At 38.2% G+C, this 27,787-nt stretch overlaps 1 protein-coding gene across 4 annotated transcripts; it reads left to right on the forward strand.

Moving 5' to 3' along the window:
• Window positions 1–821: 821 nt before the first annotated feature.
• On the forward strand, window positions 822–27,329 carry SECISBP2 (SECIS binding protein 2). Of its 4 annotated transcripts, none has more exons than XM_015652766.2 (18): window positions 822–881; window positions 2,027–2,172; window positions 4,008–4,200; window positions 6,158–6,284; window positions 6,691–6,845; window positions 7,945–8,032; window positions 11,240–11,373; window positions 11,896–12,054; window positions 14,704–14,805; window positions 16,088–16,207; window positions 17,390–17,522; window positions 20,050–20,219; window positions 20,954–21,092; window positions 21,542–21,671; window positions 23,396–23,616; window positions 24,350–24,504; window positions 24,937–25,138; window positions 25,901–27,329. In XM_015652766.2, exons 1-18 carry the CDS (start codon window positions 840–842, stop codon window positions 26,008–26,010), a joined length of 2,526 nt encoding a protein of 841 aa, XP_015508252.1. In that variant the 5' UTR covers window positions 822–839; the 3' UTR covers window positions 26,011–27,329. The 4 variants fall into 4 exon arrangements, with proteins under 4 accessions (XP_015508252.1, XP_015508253.1, XP_015508254.1 ...); XM_015652767.3 differs by having other exon boundaries at window positions 25,869–25,932; XM_015652768.2 differs by lacking the exons at window positions 2,027–2,172; window positions 4,008–4,200 and having other exon boundaries at window positions 825–881.
• Window positions 27,330–27,787: the final 458 nt, after the last annotated feature.

Raw genomic sequence — 27,787 nt, forward strand, 5'->3', positions numbered from 1 at the left:
AACAAATACTTCAGTGAACCTAGTATTACTTAGTATATGCTTAGGGTTGAGTAGTACTCAGAATTTCAAAGGTCTTTATAGGCTCCTTTGTTTAACTTTAACAATAGCAGTTAATTTTTAGGCTGGGGTATTAGCCTGCTCCTCCTGACTTGCATCCAAATTGTCACTGTGGCTTCTTGGGACTCTGTAGCAGTAGCCATACAGACGTTTTTTGTAAGAAGGTGCTTCCATATATTGAGTAACTCTAAAGAGTAGCAGGTTCATTTCAAAGACGAATTGCATTATAGTCGTGCACAACTCGTAAAGGCCAAGGAAAGCAGGGCTGCAGTACACGCTCTGCATGTGTAATGTGTGCTCTCATGGAGACAAAGTAACCTGAAAAGTTTGGTGAGGAAAAGAACCCTTGTACTCTTTCCTCCAAAATCTGCCAGAGGTGTCTGTCTCAAGTGCTGGTCTGTACCAGGCCTGGTTAGAGCAGGACTCTCCAAGTTTTGAAACAAGCACCTTCACTAAGAATCCTGCTGACCTCTGCTTTAGTCATGCTTTTCTCCAGCACCATGGGAATCCTGGGTGGCTGTCACGGTGCATACCTGCCTTTATTCTGTGCCCTCCTTTCTCCTATGGGAACAGGATCGGCCGCACCTGCGGGCAGGGCAGCTCGGCCGGGCCCGAGCCCCCGACACAGCCGGTGCCATTTCTCCCGCGCTCCGGGCCCGCTCGGTGGCTCCGGGCCCGCCGGCCGCGCGCACAGCGCCCCCGGGCTGGGGCGGGGCCGTGCGTCATCGCGGCGCGCCCTGCGCCCGGCCCGGCGGCGGCAGCGGGGCCGCGCCCCCCGCGCCATGTCGGCCGAGAGGCGGCCGCGCTCCGGCCGCGGCGGCGAGGTAAGGGCGGCGGCACCACCTGCAGTCCCCTGCCCCTCCCCGGCTCTTCTTGGCGTGGAGTCGCTCTCCAGGAGCCGCCTGGGGCGGGAGCTGTGGGCGGATGGCCTGAGTCCGCACCTCGGTGCAGCTCCCCGCCCCCGGGGGCCGCTCACCAGCCCGGGCCGAGCGCGTCGGCTGCTCAAACGCGTCCCCGGGCAGGGTTGCTCCCACCGCGCCTTGGATCAGCCTTTGGTTCAGGGCTGGGGGAAGAGGCCTTCTGGAAGGTCAAAACCGGGCGGGAGGGGTCGCTCAGGTATCACACAGCGAGTCGCTTCCCACCGCTTGGGACGGGGAACTCCAAACATTACCTTCCAGTGAGCTCTGGAAGTGTGGAGATCTATTCATTCAGAGTGGAGGGACTGCTGCAAGGACTGGTGGTAATCCCAGACATTTTAAGTCTGGGTGCCCAGATTCTAACCAATAGTAGTAGTGTTACGCACCTGGACCTATCACCTGGTCCGGTTCGGGGGTCTCAGTGATCAGGCTACGGTCACCTTTGCTTCCTGCGTGTTTTGATAACATGGCAGTAAATAACTTCAAGTCTCACTTCATTGTCCTTCCATATATCCACTGTAAGTCGATGGTAATTCAGAACAAATGGAGAACTTGTCTTAATAAATTTGTGTTGTGCTAGAAACAAGAAAATTATAAAGTGAAGTATTCGTTTCAGATGGACTGCCTTAAAATACAGATGCACAAAGTCATTATTGTCACGTACTTTCAGAGTTTGATTAACAGCAGTGTTAGTATATTTATGAATTTTAGTTTGTACTGTTCAAATATAAAGTAAGAATTAATATATTTTCATTTACTGCATCTTGTTTTAAGCAGGCTTCTGTCCTTTACATCACTGACCTTTGTGTTTCATGATAAATGAGGGTTTTAAGTGACTTTACAGAGCAGTCAGATGTTTCTTCGAATTCCTTGGTTTTGTTTTCCCTTTATTTCTCCATTTCCTTTTGGTGAGCTTCGTTGTTTTGCATGTTTTGTTAGAAGAGAGCAAACTAACACTTTCCAATGACAGTTAAGCTCACGAGACTGAGTGTTTTTCACTTAATAACATTAATCTCCAAATGCATGTAGCCAAAAAACCTTTTGTTTCTCAGGGCATCAAGTTGTCAGCAGAGGTCAAACCATTTGTTCCAAAGCATGCGGCGGTAACTGTGGCATGGTCAGAACCCTCAGAAGCATGTGTCTTTCCTAGGTACTTAACTACATGCTACCCATTTGTTCAGGAACCATCTTTGGATAAGTATGTATATTTTCTGAATCTTATTTCTTGGGGGATTTTAACCTTCTGGTTTTGGACGTTGAGTGCTCTTACAAAGTCAAGGCTCTAATACATTTTTAGTCCAACTGTAGAAATGCTTCTGCATTATCTTTGTGATTCAGTTTTTTATATTTATGTTCTCTGGGCATATATTAGGAACCTTGCCTTTTTCTCAGGAGGACCATGAGGATTTGGTGGTCTGTAATGATTGGTCTGGTTTTTGCATGTTTTGGAAGGAGCTGAATCCAGTCTTTGGATGAAAGATTGGTTGTGTTGCAGCCATGCTGAGGTAGATATAGTTGTACACAAGGAAAAAGATTCTTCAAGAAGGTTTCTCATCCTGTAAAATATCTAGTATATGGGCCTCTCCTGGATCTCCTCTCCATAATGTGCATATCCGAAAAGGCAGTTTTACTAAAAATGCTACAGTTTTCCAAAAGTTTTAGGGCTCTTCTGTTAGAGCCCAGGAATGGTATTTGTGGTAGACTTATCAAAGTATTTTTTTAACCAGAGCAAACTAGACAAATGCCTACATAGTAGGATAGCAAGTAATTGAGTCTTGTTAGAATCTGATGTTGTTACATAGTTCTCCTATTGCTCCTCAGGACCCTAAGCATTGGATTGATTATACAATTACTGCAAAGTTATTGGTATTTCTTTAAGAATTCAGAGCCTTAACAAACAAAATCATTATAGGCCATCATTTTATCCTAAAGGAAATCTTAGTATTTTAAACCTATTTTCATTTGTACTAGAAATTTAGCATTGAGGCGAGTATGGCCTGTTATGTGCATCAGAGAAAGCCCACAGCATTAGCATTGTATCAATTAGTATTAAAAAAAACCCAACCCAGACAACAGTAGTCTTCTAATGAGTATTTTGCCTTGTTGGAACCAAACATAGTTATATTTGAGTCTCATTTGGTATATTTCTTATTTGTGTGCGAACTGATTAAAAGCATTGTTTTGACTGCATTCTGTCAGAATTGCAACAGGTAGTATGAAGTGTGTTAGCTGAAGTCTCTTGTACTGAAGGGAAAGTTTCTCTGTCATTATCTACACAAAATTCTGAGGTTGGCAGCTTCACGGAGAACAGCTTTAAAAACTGAGTGCAACTTTCTGAAGCTGAGAAATTTGTATTCTCCCTAATCAGATCTGGACTCTATATATTTTCTGGACAAAGTGTAGAAGGAAATTGAAAGTGAATTTTTTGAGCATATGTTTGAAGGAAAGAAGCATTCCCCAGTTATGTTGTGTTTTCGTAAATTTTCACATAATTGTGATGGTTACATGCAGGTCAGTTAATTATTATTTTATAATTCTACACTGCATTTCATACATGTTTTTTACTCCATAAAATACTCCCACTTCGTTATTGTCATTTTAAGACAGGTTTTAATATTTGGTTTTTTGCAGTCAAATATGTAATGCATGTCATGTCCTTACACTGTGCTTTTGATTTGTTTCACAAGAAAAAGCTTACTGAAAATAAGCATGAAGAATCTCAGTAACCTTAAACAGGCATGAGGACTATAACTGCAAGGCAGACTAGCTTTTAAACTTGGAAATGGATAACATGTGTTTTAAGATGCTTGCTTAACTACATGTTTTCCCAAAACAAAATTAATTGTTTTTAGAGAAGTCTGTAGCAGTGAGTAAATACTTAATTGAAATAACATGGAATTATTCTCTTTTGAAATAGAGCTTTCTTGTTAAACAAATTCTTTAGACAAGGAGTATGTTTGTCTAGGCAACAAGTAGGTGCTGAAGACTTTCCCCAGGATGACTTTCATTTCTTTCTCAATGTTCATCACGTAGTGTTCTGGGAGATCCTGCCTTCCGTGAATACTCCAGCAGCTCTTACTCACCTGATGTTGTTGCAAATGTGTATCCAGTAGCTGGCTCACAGTATCAGTCTAACAACTCAACACACTATAATGGTTCAGGAATAGTCAGTGAAGCTACTGAGCAAACATATCCAGTCAGACAAGAAAGTAGGAGTCTTTCAAAGGTGAGCAAATTTGTATTTTTAAAAAAATTAATATTAATTCTTACTTTAAATCAATATTTATAAATGTTTGGTTCATACTTTTAAAGTGAATCATCTCTCTTTCTTCTTGTAGTGATCATGAATGGCATTTAAAGAGGATAGTAGTGGAGTCTGCCCAGCTTCAGAATACCAAAAAGTTCATGGAATTAGTTCAGATTGATACAATTTTTCAAGCATCTTTTTTGGAACATGAGAGGAAATCATTATTTTTTTTTCTCAGAAAGAAGCATCTAAAGTGAGAGGGGGAGGCTGTGTGGGGAAAGACATTCATTTGTGAGCTGTGCTTTCTTTTTTCACTCTTTGGACTTGGGGGAGGAGAGAAGGGCTTTTTTTTTTTAAGCCCAGTGGCAGCTTCCATTAACCTGACTTAGGCCTGGTGTCTGTAATCATCTCTTTGATTGATAAGTGGTAAAACCACTTATCTGTTGTTGAAGGATTTTCAAGACTTGCTACAGACTGAAGACAGTCCACAGGAAAGGAGGAACTTGGGCTGCTGGGGAGAGGGAAGAAAGGTTCATGTTAGAAATATACTCTTTTCAGTCAGTAGAACCGATATTCAGTAAACGTCTTCAGTCATTTTTGTGTGTGTCTGTTTGGGGATAAATTTCCTGAAACTTGCAAAATATTTTCAGGCAAAATATACACAAACCTCTCAAAATATAAAAGGTAAAAACCCTAATGTATTATAAACTCATTTTCCTCTGGGGTTAGATGGTGTGTTTCTTAGATTTGTAGCAGTTTCATCTGTTGTATTCTGCAGTCACATCCTTCTGGTGGACCTTACTCCCTAGGCAGAGACCTGGTGATTTCACTGTGGGCAAGCCTATGTAGAGGAGTTATAAGACTAGGCATTACTAGACATAAGATACAAAGTTTAGACATCTAAAATTATTTGTTTTCTTACTAAGAGGAAGATTAAGTATTGAAGCTGTCTGGGGAGAGGATGAGCTCAGCATTATAAGTGATGTAATACAAAGAAACTTAGTTAAGCTTCTGGGAGGAGTTCTGTGATCTTTGTAGGGACCTTATACTATTTTATAGTGTTATTGTCATTTTTCCCCATCATATTTTTTTGTGAACTTCAGAGAAGTGGTTGATCTTGCAGCTTTACAGTAATTTGGTCATGTGTCCTAACGCTTTAACAATTTGCCTTTGGAGATCAAGAAATGCTTTGTCCTCCCACCTAAGAAAATAATTTTGCTGTCAAATATACTTTGAGTTTAGTTCAGTGTCCTGCAATCAGAGGTAATTTGTTTAGGCTGGTATAGTAGAGTTTGCATAGATGCAAACCTTGTGCTTGTTCCTTGCTTTCTGGCTCCTAAGCCCAGCTCTGCCAAACTGTTTCATGGAAGAATTTTAAGATTTTCATGACTGTGCAGTATAGGTGAGTGTGTATCCTTTACAGGGATCATGCAGGTGTGTCTAACTACTTTACTCCAAGTTTTTTGGATGTTGTGACACCAGTCTTTCACAGTTTGCCCATGATAGGTAATTTAGTCAGAAGATTGCATGTTTTTAAGATTTTAGCACTGTTCTAGAAGAAATTTTGTTTTGGAGAGTCAGACTAGATGATTTAATTCCAAATAATTTTAAACTATTGGAAATGCTCTGATTAATGAGATTGCAAAAATGCTGTTGTCTAGAAGCATATGTATATATCCATCTTACTTGGGCTATCATATAGGCTAAAAATGGCACAGGGAATAAGGTAGATGAAATTAAAAGGCATATCTCTAAATGGCTATTCCTATTTTTATTGGCTGCTTGTGGATATGCTTCACTAGCTGTTTGTTTTGGATTAACTTGATGGTCAAACTCTAGAAACTTCGGAGATGGTTTACTGTAACTCCTGGAAAACTTGCTAGCTTTACAAAGTTTATCTAAAACATACTAAATATGTCACAAATATTTGCTGCAGGGGAGATCAAAAGAAGGTGAAAAAAAACTGGACAAGAAAAGGCATGATGGAGGTGAAGCTTCTGTTAGAATTGTGAGCAGGACTTCATTCCAGACTTCTACATGCATGAGAGATTCCGTGAAGCCAGGTACAAATGTTGTTTGGTTATAAGTACATGGAATAGATGTGAAATGGGTGTCTTTGCAATGTACTGCAGTTTGTGCCTATTTCTAAATCTAAAATAGTTAAGGAAAAAGGTATTTCTTCTGTGTGACTCTCTTGAGAAGGAATGGTGACCTGTCTTTTCCTGATGGAATAAATCACATAAAGGAATACAGAAAATTTCTAAAAGGAACATGAGTTTATATTTGCTTGTTCAGTCAGTCGTGTTTGCATGCTGATTATAATGGCTAGTTTTTTTATTTAATATGAGCTATGCATAGCAACAGTCCTCACAATGATTGCTGTAGTTATCTTAACTAGTGTACTATAAAGTGTACCTAGAAATGAGCACAAACAAGTTTAATTACTTAGATTTTACATGCTTTATTTAGATGGGTTCAATAAAACTACAAACAAGAAGTCAACTGAAACTCCAAAAGCAGAATCTCGTCCTGTACCCACATTTGAAGCTAGCGTTCTGGATTTCCACAAGTCACAGAGTCTGGGAAACAGTGAGGTACTGAACGTACACCAGAAAAGTACACAAGTAAGTTTGGTGGACAATAACACTATGTCTTTATTCAATCTCACATGTGTCTCTTCTGCTTAACATCAAGAATAAAACCCATGTTGGAGAACTTGTAAAAACAAAACTTGTCAAAAGTACAGGCATTATTAATGGAAGTATTTTGCATTCAGCATGGCAATTTAGGACCTATTTAGGTTCAGAGCTAGAGGTTTTAGGGCTGCTCTTCTAGGTGGTGGTATCAGTGCTTGCTGTATCCTACTCTTCCTTACTGTTCTTTCTTTGTCTATGCTGCCCATAGATAGAGGAAAGCCAGATACCACCAGAATGTAAATTTGTGCTGGTATGGTCTAGATTGGTCCTGTAGGAACCAGATATGTTCCTGTACTTAGCAGCTTACAATTTTCTCTTTCACCTGGAAATAATAAATAAGCAGTCAGTTAGTTTCAACACATTGGGGAAAAAAGAAAAAAAAAAGTCTACATTGTTGTACTGGATTGCTTTCTGCCAAAGGTTAAAAATAAACCAAATTCCAGGAGGAGAAAAAATTCAAAATTCAAAAATTGTTGAACGTTACTCTTTATTGTTTTGGTTCCCTGTTTGTTAGTAAATAAAGTACTTAAGTATTCAGTAGTATATCACATATATTGAATCAAAGTTTTCAGAAATGATTAATGATTAATAATTCTGAAGGATCCAAAAAGAGTAATATTTCTGATACTTCTGAGTGGAAAACTGTCTGTAACGAAAAAAGATCTTTCTGCTAATCCTAGAGTGTCATTTTTCATTGAGTTTGATGATAGAATTTGTTCTAAGCATATATGACACATCAAAGTATTTTCCTGTTTGTTGTTAGATTATTGTTTTGATGCTTTTGTAAAATATAAGAAGGTATAATCTTGCTTGTACAGCAGTGAAGAGATACCTGCTCAACTTTTGTAATACCATAGGGCTGAAATGATGGTTCCACTAAGACAAGAAACAAAAAGGCTGAAAAGGTCCCTATGCCCTTATCTGTAGATGGATTGGGGATTTTTAGTTTATGGTAGTTTATTGTGTTTAGCTGTGTTTACGTCACTGATTTTAATCCTTTTATTATACCTGACCATCTATTTTGCAGGAAGATACTTCAGCAAAAATCAGTGTTTCACCAAAAGCTTCAGATGAAGCAGGAGCCAGCTTAATTCCCTCTTCACTTGATGGTAGGGGTAAGTTCTCCAAGCAAAAATTATTTGCCTGTGTTTTTAACTGCTTGTATCTCAGCCGTTTGGAAAATGAAAGTGTTCTGAGGAGCTGTTGATGTGTAAAGTAAAAAAAGAATTTAGGAGCAAGCATATTATAAAAGAAAAAAAAAAAAAATGCTATATCAATTTCTTTCAAATAAAATGACCACTTATTGCTCATTCTTCCTCACATATTTCATCAGCTGGGATTTTAGAATTGAAGAATTATTTAGTTTGGAAGAGGTCATAACCCTAACACTGCCAAATCCACCACCAAACCATGTCCTTAAGTGCCAAGTCTCTACATGTTTTTAAATATTTCCAGGAACAGTGAATCAACTACTTCTTTTGGTGAAGAAATTTTTCCTAATGTCCAATCTAAAACTGCCTTGGTACAGCTGGCGGCCGTTTCCCCTTATCCTTGTCTCTTGTTACCTGAGAGAAGAGGCCGACCCCCACCTGGCTACACCCTACTTGCAGGCAGTTCTGGAGAGTGATAAAGTCTCCCCTTTGCCTCCTTTTCTCCAGGATAAACACCCCCAGTTCCCTCAGCTGCTCCTCACAGGCCTTGTGCTCCACACCCTTCATCAGCTCCATTGCCCTTCTCTGAATATGCTCCAGCACCATAATGTCCTTTTTGTAGTGAGGGGACCAGAACTGGATGCAGGATTTGAGGTGTGGCCTCACCAGTGCCACACACAGGGGGGAAATCACTGCCCTGATCCTGCTGGTCACACTGTTGCTCATGCAGGCCAGGATGACATCAGCTGTCCCTGGCTCCTGGGTGCACTCTGAGTCATGTTCAGCTGCTGTTTACCAGCATCCCCGGGTTCTTTTCCTCTGGGCAGCTTTCCTGCTGCTCTTCCCAAAGTCTGTAGCACTGCATGAAATAGTTGTGACAATCTGAAGGACGGAACGTATCATTTCAGCTTGCTGAACCTCATGCAATTGCTCTCTGCCCATAAATCCAGATCCCTCTGCAGAGCCTTCCTACCAGATAACACTCCTGCCCAGTTTGGTGTCATCTGTGAACTTGTTGACTTGATCCTGGTCTTTGATAAATTACACAGGACTGGCCCCAATACCAAGTGCAGGGGAAAGTAAAGAAAACTAGCTTCAATATTAAGTCCCATTTTGTTATGTCATTGATGCTCAAAGGAAAATATTTCTGTAGTTGCCTCTCATGTTGTTTCACGTAAGAAAAAGAACATGTGTTGGTTATTGGAAGTCTGTTGAGTCATATGCAGATTTTTTCCAAGAATAAATGATAGATACTTGGTTCATCTTTATACGCAGATTTGTTCTAAATAGCTGGCACTCTAGAGTTTAGTATGTACCTAAAATTTTTCCTGTGTCCTGTTATTTCTGTTAAGAGAAACATGATGCTGAAACACTTCCCTTTTTTTATGTTTGTTCATTTTGTTTGGGAATTTGTGGGGGGGAGAGGGGCTTTGGGCTTTATTTTGTTTACCCATTGTCTGGCTGTGGGGATGAAGAGCTTTTTTTTTGGGTTTTGTGGTTTTTTTTTTGATTGCCACAAGCTCTCACATGGCTAGTTTAATGTGAAAAGAATTCTGTTCATCAGGACCCTGTCTTGGAGGCATCACATACATTAAAATTGAATTGTCTGATTGCATCTCACTGGATTTCTGTGCATGCACAGCCACACACCAGTCTGAACAGTTTGGTCCTTATCTTCCCAGTAACTTCAGTGAGGATTCAGAAAGGACAGGTTCATGTGCTGGAATGCACTGAAGGGCCTTCTAAAGATAAAGTTACTACAGAACTTTTAAAGTCATGTGATAATGAGGGGTTTTGGTTAAATACTATTGTCAATTCCTATCCCTGAGAAAAAAGTAGTGGTTTCTAATGGGTTGACGGTGGCAGGCAATCAGATTCCCACAGAGCTGTTCTCTGGGTCTCCCTTCTCAGCAGGACAGGAGAAGGAAATAAGATAAAAAAGCTTGTCAACCAGAATAAGGACAGGGAGATTTCTTGTTTACCAGGCAAAATAGACTTAACTTGATGAAAATTGACAATTTATTGACAATTAAAATAGCATCATATGGTGAGAAGCAGAAACAAAACTAAAGCAACTTTCCTCCAATCCTCTCTTTTTTCATTGGAAAAATGAAAAATGTGTCACTCAGGGCACTCCCTGCCCTGAGTGACACAGAGAAGCAGGTGCCACTCTGCCACGTCTTTCTGTGTACAGTTACAAGGGCACAGCTGCCTCACCATGGTCGGCACCAAGGGGCGTAGGGGAACCTCTGTTCCGGTGCCTGAGCTCCTCCTTACCTCCCTCTGCACTGATCTAGGTGTTTGCTGGGCTGCTGCATTCATGGTTCTTCTTATCATTCCACCTTCCAACTGCTGCCTGTGTTTTTCATTCTTTCTGAACATAGGCACCATCAGCATGGCTGATGGGCCCAGCTTGGGCTGGTGATGGGTCTGTGTTGGAACTGTCTGGGGTTGGCCATGTCCATATCTTCACAGCAGCTACTGCAAAATCCCCCTGCTAGCAAAATTGACTGTCTAAACCCATTATGCTGTTTTACTGTTCAAAGGAAGTTTTTTTCATTCTTAAGAAAAATCTACATTTGTGTTCTGTATTTGCTTCATGTTAGGAATATTTACAAAATTAATTATATCTTTCAAAATACCTTTCAAAACACTGATATAACTCAGTGGTAGTGAGTGACATTCTTGTACACTGAGACACTGGGAAGTATTTAATCTGCTAAGTTTGCCTATAACACTGGGAAGTTCTCAGAATGTAAAAAATACTGATGTGGCCTTGTGCATGAAAACTGCATGACTTCTAGAAGGAATATTAAAGGAATTTTGTATATAATCGTAGCAGAATTTTCAGTATTTTGAAGATGAGCATGGGAATATGGAATTAGTATGATACAGTATGGATTTCCAAATATCAGGTAATTGTGTTTTTATATATAATGTTATATTGTGTTTATGTATATAGTGTTGCACAGTATATAGAATAGTTAAAATTCAGGAAAGCTTGCTGGAGAAATAAAATGGTGTGTTTTATTTCAGTCCTTCCTCAGAAAGAATATGGCTCTGCTTTATTTGCTAGGCCTTGACTAATCAATTACGGATCCTTTTGAGTATTTGAGGACTGTTTTTGAGTCATCTTTGTGTTTACCTTTTTCTCAATGTAATTTCCTGAAGCACCAGCAGATGGCTCTGCACAGCCGCATGTGTCTTGGGCCGTGGTACTATCGCAGCCCCCAAAGAAAACTGTTCCATCACCAGCATCTGAAGGTCTTTCCAGAGGCAGAGGGAAGCAGGATAGTGAACCAAAGGTACTTGAGAATTCTCTGCTCTCAATTAATACCTGTCACTGTGTTTGTGTCTCTTTATAGCCTTTTTTCCCCTGGGCTTTGTACAGTATCCACTTTTTTAAAGAGATTGTATGAAGTCAGCTTGTTCTTACTTAGAATTTTTCATGTCATGGAAAAGAATTATAGGATATCAAAAAGGCAGTGCTAGTCCAGGAATAAGAACTTTCAACTTTGAGGCTGGATTTTTTTTCAAATTCCTGGCCCTCAGAATGAGACATGAAGCAGTGAACTCTTGCGTTATTTGGCTTAATATTTCCTAATTAAATCCCAGTAGTCCCAGTACATTCTGATAACAATGCAGTATGTTAGAACTGAAGAATTCTTGCTGTAGCTATGAATTTCAAAGAGATACTGAATTTTCCTTGTCTGCTTAATGTCCCAGTCTGGATTAAGATATCCTTTAGTAGTGTAAGGCTAGTCACTTGCATGTATTTTGCATAAGAAGATTAGTTTTTAAAGGTCATGCCTCATGGTCTTTCGCAGCAGTCAGAAACAAAAAATACTGCGAGTGAAACTGAGCCTGAAGAAGGGTCAGAAAAGAGGAAAAAAAAGAAGAAAAAGAAGAAAAAACTAAAGTTACCTACTGATGTAGAAAGACCTCAGAGTGAATCTAACATAATACAGGAACCACCGAAGATTGAGGTAAAATGAAGACGTTTTTGTTGCTATTCTTTGAAGTGTTATGAGTGTACTAGAAGACTGAATATTAGCACAGCTTTGTACAAATTTAAGTTCAATAATCCTAATTGTAGAGGATGTTAGTACAGGTTTTTTTTTAATTGAGATGTTTGTCAGAGGTTACTGGTAGGAAACCTGTAGTTTTTAAATTATCCTGTTTGGTGAGCACAGTTTCCTAAATTAGAAATATTCTGTAGCAGCTGTTGCTTGGGGTATGGGGAATATACTGGGTGCTACAGTGTGCCACAGTTTTAAAGATTGTGGTATAGTATTACAGTTCTAGTTGTCTCACAGATAGAAGCAATTTCTGTGTAACACAGTTGACAGTGCTTACATTTCTGATTTTTAATTTCAGTTTCCTTCCAAATTCATGTAACTATAATTGGCATATTAGTATTTCGAGACTTCTGTGTGTCAGTATTGCAAAGGCATGAGCCTTTTCCACAATAGAGGAGTGTTGTCTGTTATGTGGTTGAACAGTGCTTCATTGAAGGCCTAATATGGTACTTAGCATGTGCATGTGTTGATTTACATGTTTGATCTAGTGTACAGAATACTCAGTCTCTGAAATGACAGCATAAAGAAGCCTTTCTGGCTGGTTTCTGTTCTGTACATTTTAATGTGGAACATGTGAAGCAGAACTGTGTTTACATGGTTTCATTGTGTGGTTCCTTGTCCAGTAATGGCACAAGAAATGAGTATTAACAGACTTCTTTGTTAGAGAATTATGGGTAAAATCAAAGATCTGCTATGCTACCATAAATGGTGTATGCTATGAATAGACGTTGTCTAAACTACAAAACATTGTATACTAAAAGAGAGTGGCAGAAGTCATGGAAAATAGCAGAATGGTAATGGGACCATTGAAGTAAAAATTTGAAAAAAATTCCATAGAAGCATGGAACAAGGCATACACATTGCACTGAAATCTGTAATGTGGATGCAGCATCCATTGTGGCAGTGGGGGAGAGCTTTCTGACCCTCCTGGTTTGCTGGGAATGCTTGTGTCCTCATCAGTTTGAAAAATGGGTGAGGTGCTTGTGTGGTGCTCTTGAAATAATAAACTGTGAAGAGATGACACACATGGAACTTCTGGGCACCCAGGAGTTTTAAGAAGGTTCTGTTTAAGTGCAGCAGCTCAACAGAACAATACATTGGGTGACCCTCTTACACAGGTTAGTCATTTATATATACTGCTAATAAGCATAAATGGATACATCTGGAGACAACCAATCCTGTCTTTTCATACACATTGGTATGTCCTGTGTCCTCAGTGTCTTACTTGAGTTGAATATTGAAGCTGCTATTCACAGACATGTAAACAGAGCTGTGAAATACTAGGAAAATAACAAGGAAAATGGATTATGACAATTCAGGGCACATCTGATCTAAATATAGTGTGGATTTTGTTTTCCCACATTCCTCCCATTCCTTAAAAAATAAACATATTTGAACTAAAAAAGATAGACAGAAGGCTCCAGAAATAATCAAAGGTATGAAGCAATTTCTGTGGGAGGTAAGACTGAACAAAACTAGGACTTCTTAGTATGTAAAAGAGATGGCTGAATAGGAATATAGCAGTGGCAAGAAAATAAAAAGGAAATCAATTGACCTTTCTCCTAATGTTTGATGTTCTTACAGATGGTAACAACAAATACAGGGAAGTGTAACCTCACACTGAGTGCTGCATTTTAATTATTCAGTTTACTTCAGCATGTTGCAAATGTCAGAAATTGCATTGCAGGAGCAACTGGACAGACTTAAATCTTCTAAACTGAAAAGAGTGTATTTGTGAAATATTTTTTCACTTCCTTGCAGTTGCTTTTTTGGCTTACTTCCAAGCTTCTTTAAAATTTTCATTGGTTGAAGTGTGTCAGTCCCTGTGCTAGAGCTTCCTAGCTTGGCATGTTTAAATAAAGCTTTTCAGGCTGGAAAAAATCTTGGTGTGTTCAGTGCTACTGTACCACAATTAAAAAGGCCTCTCAGAAAGTGGGAGGAGAAGCAAAAACCTAGCTGGTGGATTGGGATCATTAGGATGGCGGCAGTAGGTATAGGGTGACAGGTACAGGGTAAACTTCAGCCTGCCTGCACTTGATTAATTAAGATTCTGCAATGGATCCTCTGCTAGTAAAACTTACTCCTGTGTGTAAGCCATAATAATTCTGAGTAATTGCTGTGTTTACTTCTGTACTCTAGTAAATACTGCCTGTTTTGTTCTTTACCACTCACATGTTTAAGGCAGAATTGCACATCTGGAGACTGTACTGAAAGAAGAGGGAAGTTGTTTGCAAGGCTTTTAAATAATTTTAAAAACACTCCTTTAGGAACCTCTAATGATTTTTATCAGCTGACAACCATAATAAGCTGCTTTTGGAAGCACTTTTGTTACAAGCTGTTTTAGCCCTGAATTAGCTGCTGCATAGAAGATTTAACCATTGTTATACTTGTCATAGCTGGTGGCACACCCTTGGCTTCTGAATTTTTGTACAGTGAAACATATTATGATGAATGTTTGATAAGCAGGGAGAAAATGTTTGGAGTGTAGGAAAAGGGAGTTTTGAAAATATGGACTTGATTGTTCTTGTGAAATCATTGTCTGGTTTATTTGTTTAGGATGTTGAGGAGTTTCCTCATCTGGCAGCTGCCTCAGATAGGAGAAACAGGATAGGACCTCAGAAACCCTCCTTCACTTCTGCAGTCAGAAAGCAGTCTGAAGTAAGTAGCCTTGTGATATTATGTGATCAACATGTCAGTTATGAACCCAAGTTGTTTGGGGTGTTTTTTACATGAGTGAGATAAATCTCAGGAATTAATTTAGAAATGCATTCAATATGTGAATGAATCCTATGCATAAATCACAAGGATTAAAAACGTGATTGTTCTGTGAAAGCAAGTAAAGTAAATAATAAGGGTAAAATTCCAGTTTTCAGTTGCTTTGACATTAGTTTTGGTACTGAAAATTTTGGTCCTTCGCTTTACTTCCCAGTGAATTTTAGTGGTTTAAAAACAATCCCAAAACACAAGAGAAGAAAACCATTGTTTACTTTGTTTGAGGGAATAAATAGCTTTGACAGAGAGGGGTGAGTAGCAAAAGGCACGGCAATTGCTTAATAAAGATTGATTACAAAAAAGGTGCTGTACACACATGCAGCTGAGATAAAAGCAACCCCTTAGCTTTGTAGATGTAAGTGGGATTAGGCCATTCATATGCTTGTAACAAATATTTGAAAATCAAGCTGCCTTGCTAGTTTTTTCTTCTAAATCTGAAAGAATCCCACATGAATGTAAGTAATGTGGCAGTCAGTAAATGGTCACCCTTCTAGAAGGCCATGTATGGTCTTCCCAGAGCCTTCTCTTTTCTAGGCTGAACAACCTCCTCAACTCTCTCCACCTTTTATCATAAGAGAGGTGTTCCAGCTCTCTGACCATTTCTGTGACCCTCCTCTGGACCTGCTGTAGCATGTCCATGTCTTCCTTGTGCTGGGAAATACCAAAACTGGATGCAGTACTCCAGATAGAGGCACACAAGAGCAGAGTAGTTGGAGAGGATCACTCCTCTCAATTCATGGGCCACACTTCTTTATACACAGTCCAGGGTATGTTTGGCTTTCTGGGCTGGGAGTGCCCATGGCTGGGTCATGTTCTCTCACCCACCAGCACCCCCAAGTTGTTTTCCCCAGAGCTGCTCTCCATCTGTTCATCCCCCAGCCTGTGTTGGTACTGGGGGTTGCCCCATTCAAGGTGCAGTACTTGAACTTGGCCTCGCTGAACTTCCTGAGTTTCACACAGTCACACCCTCAAGTCTGTCGAGAAGGCCATCCATCATTTTGGATGGCATTCCCTTCCCTGAAGTGTACTGCTCAGCTTGGTGTCATTCACAGACATGCTGAAGGTACACTTGGTTTGAATTTAGTATCATCTTCACCATTTTCTGTGTGTCTCGTTTTAAAATATTTTTTTCTTCCTCCCTCTCACTTTTTGTCTTTACATTTCCAAGATCCATCTCTCTGAAGAGCCTTGTGATAGTCGGTCTCCCTCTCTGGATGAAATTCCCAAGGTGGATGGACTGTCAGGGAAACAAGCTTCATCTTCTGTATTGGAAAGAAAGAAAACTCAGGTAAGTGAACTCATGTTTGAAGAGAAGTTCACAACTCAAATGGATGAAAGAAATGAGCCTGTTTAAATATAAGACTTGAGTCCATGCTCATCTGGGATTCTGCATTCATACTTTGAGAGAAGTGACATGGTCCTCTTGATTAGAAGCAATCAGTGGTAGTAACTGCCGGCCTCCAGAGTTTGATACAGTGTTCAGGGAAAAATGCAAAGTTTTCATTAATATCTGTGGGTTTCAGATATCAGGAATTTTTTTTTTCATCTGTTTTACTTGATCATGGCATAAATCCAGTCCAAACTGATTGTCATAAGGAGCTGGGAACCTCCTAAAAGTGGTTCTGATGGAAGAGGGAGACAAGGAGATGCCCTTATCTAGGAGCAAGGAGGAGGAAGAATGCAGAGCAACAAGTGAGGTTAGGAAGTAGTTTTGTGTTGGTGTGTAGGTTCTGGCACAGCTCTGATGCAAGGTGAGATCGCAGCTGAAGACAGAGGGTGTCATGTTCTGTAACCCTGTTGTAACAGAAATTAAAATTATTTGGTAAGACCAGATCAGACTTCTAAAAGTGCCAAATCTGGCAGTCATTTCCTTTGCATGTTTTGCTGTGGTAGTTTGTTTGTTCATAGTCTTTACCACACTATTCATTTGTAATCTTTTTATTTTCTGCATTAAATATGGCTCATGGCTTTTTCCTTCTCTTCAAAGCACAGAGCAAGATGAGTGCTTATGAGAAGGTGGTGCAGAAATGATAACCTCTATTTATCAGAGACATTGGAGATAATGATTTATGTGTGTTGCAATCACATACCCTGGAAGAATCACGGTAGTTTTTTTATATCTTTAAGGAAACTTTAAATTTTCTTCTTTTAAATGAGCCTTTTATCTCTTTCAAAGATAGATGACAGTTTGACCAAAGTGGGACCCTGACATAAAAGCCTTCCTGTATTGAAGACTTTGTACTTTTATGCTTTGTTGCAGTAGCATTTTCAAAAGTTGCCTGAACTGTTTCTGTTTTTTTTTATATTTTTGACGTTAAAGTTGATGTTTATTTGAAGATCATTCAGTAAACATTAAAGATCAGAAGTATTGTGGATAAAGATGTTAAAAGGAGTGTATTACACCATAAAAAATAATGGCCTTTGTATTCTGAAGTGGAGACCCTTACTAACTGGTGCTGAACTTGTTCAGGAATCATCCAGGAGCAGTGGTAAGAAGAGTCAAATTCCAGTGCAGTTGGATTTGGGTGGCATGCTTGCAGTCTTGGAGCAGAAGCAGCAAACAGAAAAGTCAAAACAGTCTCCTAAACCTGTGGTATTTTCAGGTATTGGTTACTATGAAATTTCCTTTCTTTTACCTTAAGCTGTTTTTAAGTATTCAGGCATTAAATGTAGTCTGATTTCTGATCTGTGATGATCTCTGTGCAGGCAAGAGCACAATTCACCAGATACAAGAGAAAATGAAGGTTCTTTAAAAAGAAATTTAAAAAGCACGGCAGTCTGAATTGTTTGACAGAAGACTTATGGAAAGAGATACCTTAAGGACACTGATTTGTGAAAGAGTGCCTTGTATAAATCTCAGGCATGACTGAAAAACAGCTTTGACAGAAATACCAGTGTTTGGAGATTTTTGCTCTCCGTTGAGTATATGTGTTAATGTTCTGATCTGAAAGGACAGGAAGGGGCTACACAGTAACAAAGGCTTTCTTAATTGCCTCTGATGCTAGAAATCATGGAGCTGGGGCTTGATTGAAAACTTTTCAAGCACAGAGATTATATGAGAGTGAGGCAGCTCAAGCTAAAGGATGAGTTCTGACATACCTCTTAATTGAAATAATTTATGTTAACAAAATGCTAGGTTTTGTTCATGGAGAGGATCTTTCAGTCCTTTCTAGTTTATAACCAGGAAGCAGAAAAAAATAGCTCATTGCCTCTCTCATTATAGGTCAAAATTTAATCTTGATTATGCTGTTGTAGTATATTTTGCAAAAGTAACCACAATATTTGCTAGCATTGAATTATGGTAAAATTTCTCTTATTTCAGCAGAGATTTTTTAGAAATTATTTCAGAAAGAGATGTAATCACAACAGATTTAATCTCGCAATACTTAATGTGATACCTGAGATTTTAAATACGAAGTTCAAGATGCTAAGCATTGATGAGATTTTCCTTCACTAAGCTGAGAGAACTTACAAGATGCTTTTTTAAAATACTTCTTTTTTTTCAGTTAATCTCCTTTTATTTTCATTTGGGTCAATCAGACTTAATGCTGCAGAGGTGCTAATAAGCAGTTTTGTTTCTATAAAATTATACAGTGCATAGATTGATGAGTAGATGGTGGGCCACAAAGGTATGGGTCAAAATACTTGTTTTCAAATAATAAGTTTCCTGTGCCTGAATCTGCTGCAGAAGAGAAATTGCTGTGTCATGTTAGTATCCTGGGAGCCATAAGGCAGATGCTACCTTAGCTTTGTACTTCTTTAATATTCAGTACACCATTGATTTGGTGTGTACCAAAGTACAACCTCAGTTTGTGAAGTGGGATCGTGCTGGCCTCTGTTACCAAGAGGACAGTGAACAAGATTGGAAAGGAGTGTGACCACAGACAGTTGTTTTTATTCCACTTACTACTTTGCATGGTAGATAATATTGGTAAAGTCATCAAGCTTAGGAACATGAAAACTGTGAACTTGAAATGGTGATATACACATGAAGGAAATATGTATCTTCAGGGTTATTAAATGCTTATTTTTTGCTGCAAATCCAGCTTCAGTTTTTGTAGCCACCTGTGCTGCACATTCTTGGTAATGTTCTCAGTTTGCCTTTGATATGCAGAGCCAAAGAGTAAACATAGAGTGTAGCAGTTTCATGATGTAAACTGTTTACAGTAAGAGTACTGCATGTCATGTGGGAGGATCTGCATATAAATACTGTGGAAGCATTAAATGAAGATGGCTTAAGATAACCTGCCAGAATACTTGCCTGTATTCAGGGGAGAGAGGTTGCCTGAGTCACAGAGGGAGGTGTCAAGCTGGTTCCACTGATACTTACTTAGTCATCATCTCCATTGACTTGCTAATGTGAACTGCTTTATATTGCAGGAAACTGAAGTTTGACAAAGTGTTCTACAGAATACAGCAGTTCCTACTGATAGTGAGAGAGCGTAGTTTGGTTGGTATGAGGTCATAGTGTGGAAGACCCAGGTTTAGTCATTTGTCCAGTCATTTAAAGCTTCTGTGCTCTGAGCCCTCTGAAAAGTGCAAATAAAGTGGACATCTTCAGCAATCTTTGCAGGTTAAGCAAAAGAGACTTTGCTGTAGCTTTGCATTACTCATGACCCATTTGCAAGTGAATTTCACACAGCTTCATTAAGGTGTAACAAAAAGTAGGCATAAGTGCTTAAGTTTATTTACAGAAAGTAAATCTAAAATCTGTAATACTGCTACTCAGTATTTATCTTAACGCAGTACGGAATCTGTGGAGGAGGAAATGCCACCACCATGAAACCTAAAAATTCCTGAAGCCATTCATTCGATGAACCAGCATAGCATGGTTTTGAAGGTAGCTTGGACTGCAGTGTTTGGTCAAGTTCTGCTTTTGAGGCAGAGATTGTGATTCCAGGGATAGTAGCAATTCCCAGTAAGGTTCCAGGTAATAGAAGTAGAGGACACAGCAGGTTTTTGTGAGGAGTAAATCTTTTAAAAATAACATTTTTCAGTGATACACATTTGTCTAAATATTCTTAAAAGCAACATAACACAATTCTAGTATGTGTATACCAGTTTTGAAATTGGATTCTAGTTCAGGTATTCATTTTAGTCATCTGATGCAGTTTTCTGCTTAAATCTCAGTTGGTGGTGCCATACCATTGTTGTCTAAAGACCCTGCTACAGCCACAAGAAGTCACCGTTTAAACCAAGGAAAGATGCCTCATAATCCCTTGGATTCCAGTGCTCCTTTGGTAAAGAAAGGGAAACAGAGAGAAGTACCTAAACCAAAGAGACCAACACCTCTTAAAAAGGTCCTTGTTTTTTTTATTTTAAATAGTAAAAGTATAGGGTAATATATTACTCTGGGAGTCCGTTAAGCCCTCTCATCTGCATCCCAGTGTCCACTTGTCTGAAATCAGTTTTAGCTTTTCTTGGTTTCAGAGGGGAGGGGTAGAAGAGGGTAATCTTGCTAAATGGTATACAAATTCCCAAAAAATACACTTTCTCTGTTGAATCAGTTGATAGCTGATTAAGTGCCACTGTGGAAGTGTCCACATGTAATTGGTACACAGGGTACCAGTATGCATGCAAAGAAACATTACTAGGTTTGGGAAAGATGACCTTATTTGCAGGTCTGGGGAGAATGGATCAAATGGAGGTCATAGTTAATGTTTTTCTGCTCTTACAAGCTGGAGCTCCAGCTAATTCTTTAGCAACAAGTGTTAGGTCCAGCTGGTGATTTCTGTTGTATCTTCGTTACATCTTCTATACAGAGGATTTTTTTAACTTTAGTTCTGCCCTTGTAGTTTATCTCTACTTAATATTTTCTCCACCCATACACTCACTGGTAATCATGGTGAAAGTTCTTTTCTATGAAAATTGAGAAATTATCCTTCCTTCTTTTAATGTGCAAATAAAAAGTTGTAAACTTCAGATGCTAGTGCTGAACCTCTTTATAAATGTTTTTTGTGTAAATATGTAGCAAGAGTAATGCTTTGTTATCCGCATGACATCAAATTGGTTTGGTTTTGATATATATTTTTAGATAATTTTGAAAGAAAGAGAACAAAGAAAACAGCAGCACCTGTTAGAACAAAAAGCAGAACCAAAAGATGAAGATAACATTTGTCAGACAGCAGGAAATGCTACTGAAAATGCAGCAGTTCTACAGGACAGTCAAGCAGGTATCTTTTGGGAGAACCTGTAATACAGTATGTAGCTGGAAATTCGAACACATTTAGTTCTTTAGAAAATAAGTACAAAATAGTGCCAAGTGATAGCTGCAACCTTAGAGTTGTCTGAGATTCACCTCAGGCTTATCTTGACTGTAAAGCAGGCCAAAGCTGAAAGTCAGTAACAGGGATTCTGATTACTGTTCCAAACTTTTATGCCTGTTTGTTTTATGATATGTTGTGAGGAGAGTTCCCACCTACCTCTGGCAATTAATGAAATTTGAAATGAGAAAAAAAAACCTGTGAGATTAAAAAAAAAAAAAAGTTAGATGTATTTCCCTATTACTACAGACTGTTCTAATACTAAAGTAGTGACTCTTCCATACATGCTTGACAGATTAATGTCTTCACAATGCTTTTTGGGCTGTCTTTTCATTGAAATATCTTGGTTTACATGATAGTTGTTCCGGTAACACAAGTTGCTGAAGTGTTTCCAGAGCACACGGGGATCAAGGAGTCTAAAGAAGGTCCTGTGACTTCAAAGCAGCTAACTGCCACTCTTCCAAAAATACACAGCAGGAATTTTAGAGAGTAAGTATTGATTTTATTGATGGCTCATTTTGCACAGTACCACCAATATGGCATTTTTCAAACAAGGTAATTCAGTTGCATTCTCTGCAAAAGTAACTGTAGTTTAGACTGAAGGCACTAAATTTTTTTCTTTCAGTCTTTCTGTAAGCTGACACACAAAGAAATTATAAACTTAGTGTGTTTTGTGATTCTCGCTTGAAAATGCATGTTCCTTGAAGGGAAAAAAACCAAAATTCACTAGAGGCTAAAGGAAGAAAAGAAGCTGCTGTTAAGGTATAAGTACTTTAAATGATGGGCTAACAGCTTAAATAAGATGTGTGCTACTTTATTTCTTAAAAAATATTTTTAGTTGTAGTTTGGTTTTATATTGCCAGACCAAATAGCAAAAATATAGAGAAACCAGATGACATTTTCATATTGTGGCCAGGCAAAGAAATAAAGGTAATACTTTTGAGCTATTGTGTGCAAACAGTTTCAGCTAAATGTTTAAGATGATGTGTGTACACGTTTCTTTATAAAAAAGAAATAGCCATTACTACATTTGAAGAAGTCCAGTAATGAGAGGTTAAAACAGTTTCCTGGGGAAAGCAGTGTTTTAACTTCTAGTTCTCCTCCCATAAAACAAATCCACAGCTGGTGGTTTTTTTTGCAGTTCATGTCATAGTAATGGTTAATAGTGATACAACCATACTTTCTGTGTTAACTCTTAATTTAACTTCTAATTGCAATAAAAATTGCTTAATTTGTGTCTATGCAACAGTGTTTTACTGACAGCACACTTTGGGTTGAATACATGAAGGATGACTCAGTTTACAGGATGTAGAGCATTCAGCAAGGCTTAGATTATTTTCTTTAGGTTTTTTAGTGTTCCAGTAGATCTGTTGTCAAGACTTAGTGAAAGCAATAGGAAATAGTAAGTAAAAATGCTTGTAACCTAAATAAATTTTGGAAATAATTGTATCTCTAAGATTCAGGATAGATGTTGTGATCTTTTCTCATGAAGTGAATTTGCCACTAGGAAATCCTTCTGTTGACAATGCAGATGATACATCTTTAGTTTTTCTCTTTGATACCTTTCTTCACTGGAAAATTCTTTGTGTAAAAGTGGGGTGGGGTGAAATAATTTTAAATTCTGATCTTCCCTAGCCTGTACTAGAAGAATGAATTACATTGTTTTGTATCCTTTCCTTATGAACAACACAAAGCCATAGTCAGAATAAGTGGAAAAGGATACAGATGAATGTAGGGAAGAGGAATGTAATCCAGTTTTCCATGTTTATTACACATAGCCTTGAACTTACAGAAATAAGTTAGAATTTTGTACTGTTGCTGTACTTTGATTTATATACGTCAAAGTAAATGCCCTCAAAAATGCTTCAGAAGAAAAAGATAATGCACATACCTATTTCTTGGGCTAAAATGTATATTTATAGATATAGATATATAGATTTATTGTACATGTATCTGTTTTTGATATCATTTGATTAGAAAGCCAGGTAACACAAGGAAAGAAACTTCTTCCTCTTAAGTTCCCAGACACTGAAAAGAAATCCTAAGTAAATTTTTGTTTCATGTATATAACAAAGTGTGTTTGGAGTGGAAACAGAAAAAAATACAAAGACATAGAATAGAATTTAAAATGTATATTTAATGTATTACATATTTAAATGTTACGTATTTGTAATTTTAATGAGTCTAACTATTTGATTGCTCCTTTCTTCCAGTTACTGCAGCCAGGTACTTAGTAAAGAAGTTGACAGTTGTGTGACAGATCTCTTAAAAGAATTGGTTCGTTTCCAAGATCGCTTGTATCAGAAAGACCCAGTAAAAGCCAAGATAAAACGCAGGCTTGTTATGGGTCTTAGAGAAGTTCTGAAACATCTGAAGCTGAAGAAACTGAAGTGTGTCATCATCTCTCCTAACTGTGAAAAGATTCAGTCAAAGGGTAAATAAGTTCTTAACGGGAAAAAAAAAGTTTGTTTAATAAAAGAAATACAAAAGAGAAGGTTCAGTATATTGACAGCAATATTATTATTGGAGGAATTTATTTGAGTATCCTTTGAAATCCAGCCACATGTAGTTGCCTTCCTTGCTCAGATTGTTTACTGCTGTGCAGCTGAACTGTGAGCTGAGTCAAGACTATCTGGGGTGGGAGAAGTTACCTGAGATTAGGGTCTTTTTAGTTACTGATTGGCTGTGCTGCTGCATAAAAAATTGCACTGCACAGCTGAGACAATCCAAAAGCTTCTGATGCCAGATCTGCCATTGCAGGGGGTCCCACTTTATCAATCTCTTTAGGACATGGAGTGACAATAAATCACTAGTGATAGTTTCCTAAAAGTTGTCATTATTGGCATTAATTTATTGTAATTGTTGTAATTATTGTAATTTAAACAATTCCTTAACAGCTGGGTCTTTTTTGATACTAGATTAGACTGTACTTCATATATAGTAAAATATGGAATAGTAGCAGTCTAAAATTAATGCTAAGCATTAAGAAAAAAATGTCAAGTTGTCCTTTAAAAATGGATATTCACTGGTATTATTGTGATCTCTTGTTTATTTTTCCTATAAGGTGTAGTTTCAGAATGCACCCATAATCTTGGGAAATTTTTTTGCCTTGTGTTAACAGTATGGCTCTTTAGCTCCAATCAGCCTGATTGTATTGTCTGTTTCAGGTGGGCTGGATGAGACTCTACACAACATTATCGACTGTGCCTGTGAGCAGAATATCCCGTTTGTTTTTGCCCTTAATCGCAAGGCTCTGGGCCGCTGTGTGAACAAAGCAGTGCCTGTGAGTGTGGTGGGAATTTTCAGTTATGATGGGGCTCAGGTAAGCTGAAACAAGGCACTTCATGTTTTTGTTCAGCTTCACTTCGTACTTGGAAGAGGAGATGAAAATACTGTGATTTTTAAGGGTTTTTTTGTTTGTTTTGCTTTTGCAGACTTACACGCCATCACAGGTCATACACATAGCTTATGTGAAAAACAGATTTTAGAAGTACAGGCAGTTAGCACTGTTAAAAAAATTACTCTTGCCGTCTCTTCCTGATATCCTCTTCATCTTTATCTCCCTCAATATTTCAAGAGAACTGCTGTTTTTATAAATGCTGATAAATGCTGCTTTTTTCATGTCTTCATACATACTAAGCTGCTCAACTTTTATATATGAACCTACACATTCTGAATAAGGAATATTCATTAGATTTTCAAGATGTTAAAATTTACTGTATGATTTAAACTCAGTTATTTTATATTGCCATAGGACCATTTTCATAGAATGGTACAGCTGACAGCAGAGGCTAGGAAGGCCTACAGAGATATGATAGCAGCTTTAGAGGAAGAAGCTAAAGCAGGACTAAGAGAAACCCAACCCAGCGTCTTAACTTCTGAACCTGAAAAAAGTGGCCTGTTAGAAACTTGTAAAACATCTTCCAGAGACTCAGATGAGGATGTACCAAATTACAGTAAGTATTTACTGACTTGTTTTTTGTCACATTTTCATTCATTGTGCTTATTAGTTCTCTGATCTTTCACTGAACTGAATGACATCTGCTCTAGTCATTATTAAGGAGGGAAGGAGGGGGAAAATTCTTGGTTTTTTTTATAAATCTGAAGTCATGTTTTGCTGAGAAAGTGTTAAAGAAAGTTCCTCCCTGAAATCCAGAAATGGCATGGAATACTCATTGCTTTGATCAAGGAGGTTTGACAGAGCTCCTAATTATACTGCTATTTGTTAAAAAAATCCTTTTAAGTTTAATGTAGATGTTCATCCTCTATGACTATGGCAGACACATACCTTTTGTATTGAAGCCTATTTGAGATGCATCTTCCTGTCCACAAACACTCATTTCTAGAAACACTTTCCACCAGCTCTTAAGTCACTTCTTAAGTCAACAGACAGTGCAATGTATTGCAGATAGAAAGTTTTGAAAACTTAGAGGTTTTTTGAAGTTGGAAGCATCTTCAGCATTAGCCTTGCTTGAGTAGGGTGTTGGGCACAAGGAGCTCAGTCACTCATGGGTTATTTTTTTGTGTGTCATCTGATGTTGCATAATGTAAATGCCAGCATGCCTGTGTCAGCTTATCTCAGCTCTTATTTTGAAGGGGAAGTAAAGAATCAGGGTTGGCTTTTCATTTTAAGTATTTCCTCAAGTATTATATGGTAACATGTTGGTTTTTATTTTTTCTTTGTTGTTTGCTTCTTTTTTTCCCCCAATATTCCCTAGTTAAAGTCTGGAGGAGAAAACTTGAAGAAGAATATAACCCATATGCACTGGAATTGGAAAAGAGTGCAACTGCTGACATGGCAATATTGAATCTGGAAGACCGTCAGTAAATCCACATCCAGCTCTGCTGGGCTTTTAATTTTTTTTTTTTCCTGTTAGATCCCTAGGAAGAAGGTAGCAAAATTACATTCTCTAAAGAAATACCTGGAGTTAGCTAAGCAACTTGTTCTGAATCCCTTTAAGCAAAATACACACTGGAGCACATGAGGCACTGGTTAATTTTTTTATGTTCCATTTGTTTATCTGATTATTATAGCAGATGACCACCAATTTGCTGTAGCCCCAAACCATTTGAACTGGCTCTGCATACTTTAATGCTTTTATGGACTAGCATTGACTTCCTGGGGTAGAATATACCAAAAGAATCTGATACAAAAATAATTTTCTTCTGGAAGAGATTCATTGAGCCAGAAGGGGCTAAAGGAGAGTTGCCCTTAATTTTTAACTCCTATAAAAAAAACTTCAGTTCTTGTTTGATTATGGGTTTGTTCTTAGTTTTTCTTCTAAATAAGCATGCTCAGAAGGGCAGGCTGCTATCAATGTCACTTTATTCTAGTCATCAACAAATTAATTTGGGTCAGGTAGCTTGATTTAAACTAATTAAGGAAGGCCTTGATGACAAAGTTCCTAGTTAGGAACTAGGAGTTAGGAACTTTTCTGTGTTCTTTGGGGATCATATATCAGGTGTGAAGGAAATAGCACAGACTACAAGGGTCTGAAATTCCTGAAGTGAATGTGCTCTGTTTAGACTTTTTATAAATTTGATGTTTCTGTTGCTACTGAGAGTAGTTTGTCATACATCCTGCTTTGAAGTTCGATGATACTGCAGGGACAGCAAATGTGCTAGCCTGCTTCTTTGTACCTTCTCTTTGCTGAGACTTCATTCCTTCAGTTTGGGGTTGTGGTGGTATGTACATCTATGAGTTTTTGAGCAATCTCAGTTTGTATCTAAATAGAAAAAATTTATATCTTATACAAAATGAAGTTTGTATCCTAGAGGAAATAAAATTTTAAAAATCAAATGTGCTTATAGTAGTGGTGGAGCACCTTAGTAGGAACAGCCTACATAAACACCCTTTTTTGAGGACAAGCCTAAAGAAAGTAATTGGTGGAACGCACATAAAACTTGTGTCAGCTTTTCTGAAAGGTGATACAGATACCATGTGCTGCTCAGCATCTCTGAGGTGTGTCTGCAAGTGCTTCACCATACTGAACATTTGTAGTGCAATACTTTGGAAAGTACCTGCCTTGTGATGATAGAAGTGATATAAAAAACCTCTAATTTTGAAATTAAAACAATTTTGTAGAATATAGATTGTATAAAATCTGATACAATATATTGATTCTATAAAGAATGCTTGTGACTTAAGTAAGCTTGTCTTGTGGGAATTTAGTGATACTTGAAACGTCACTTTTGGGAAAGACCATTGATAAGGGGAGCCGGCCTTACGCTGAAATGCACTAGTTATGATGATGATCTTTTATGGATTAGGTCCTTCTAATATTATTAAATGGAAATTGGGGGTGAAAGGTCCCAGTAACAAAACATGCTTCTGGCCAGCATAGATCCTTGATGCAAAGGTAAGTTGTGATTTATTCATTTGCACCTGTGCCACTTGGATACAAAATTAAATTAATTTGGATATAAAATTCTGGAACTGCTAAACCCAGTCATTGCACAGAATGAGGAGCAGTTGGTAAGGAAGTTTGGTTTTGACCATGTTTTCTATTTTGTCTTACTGTAGAAAAGCATAAAATTTCAGAAACATTATTCACAAATCTTAGGAACTTATTTCCAGTTCTTAGAGAGTATTAAAAAAAATAAAT

The sequence above is a fragment of the Parus major genome, chromosome Z, assembly GCF_001522545.3.
Source record: "Parus major isolate Abel chromosome Z, Parus_major1.1, whole genome shotgun sequence".
Classification (NCBI taxonomy): Eukaryota; Metazoa; Chordata; class Aves; order Passeriformes; family Paridae; genus Parus; species Parus major.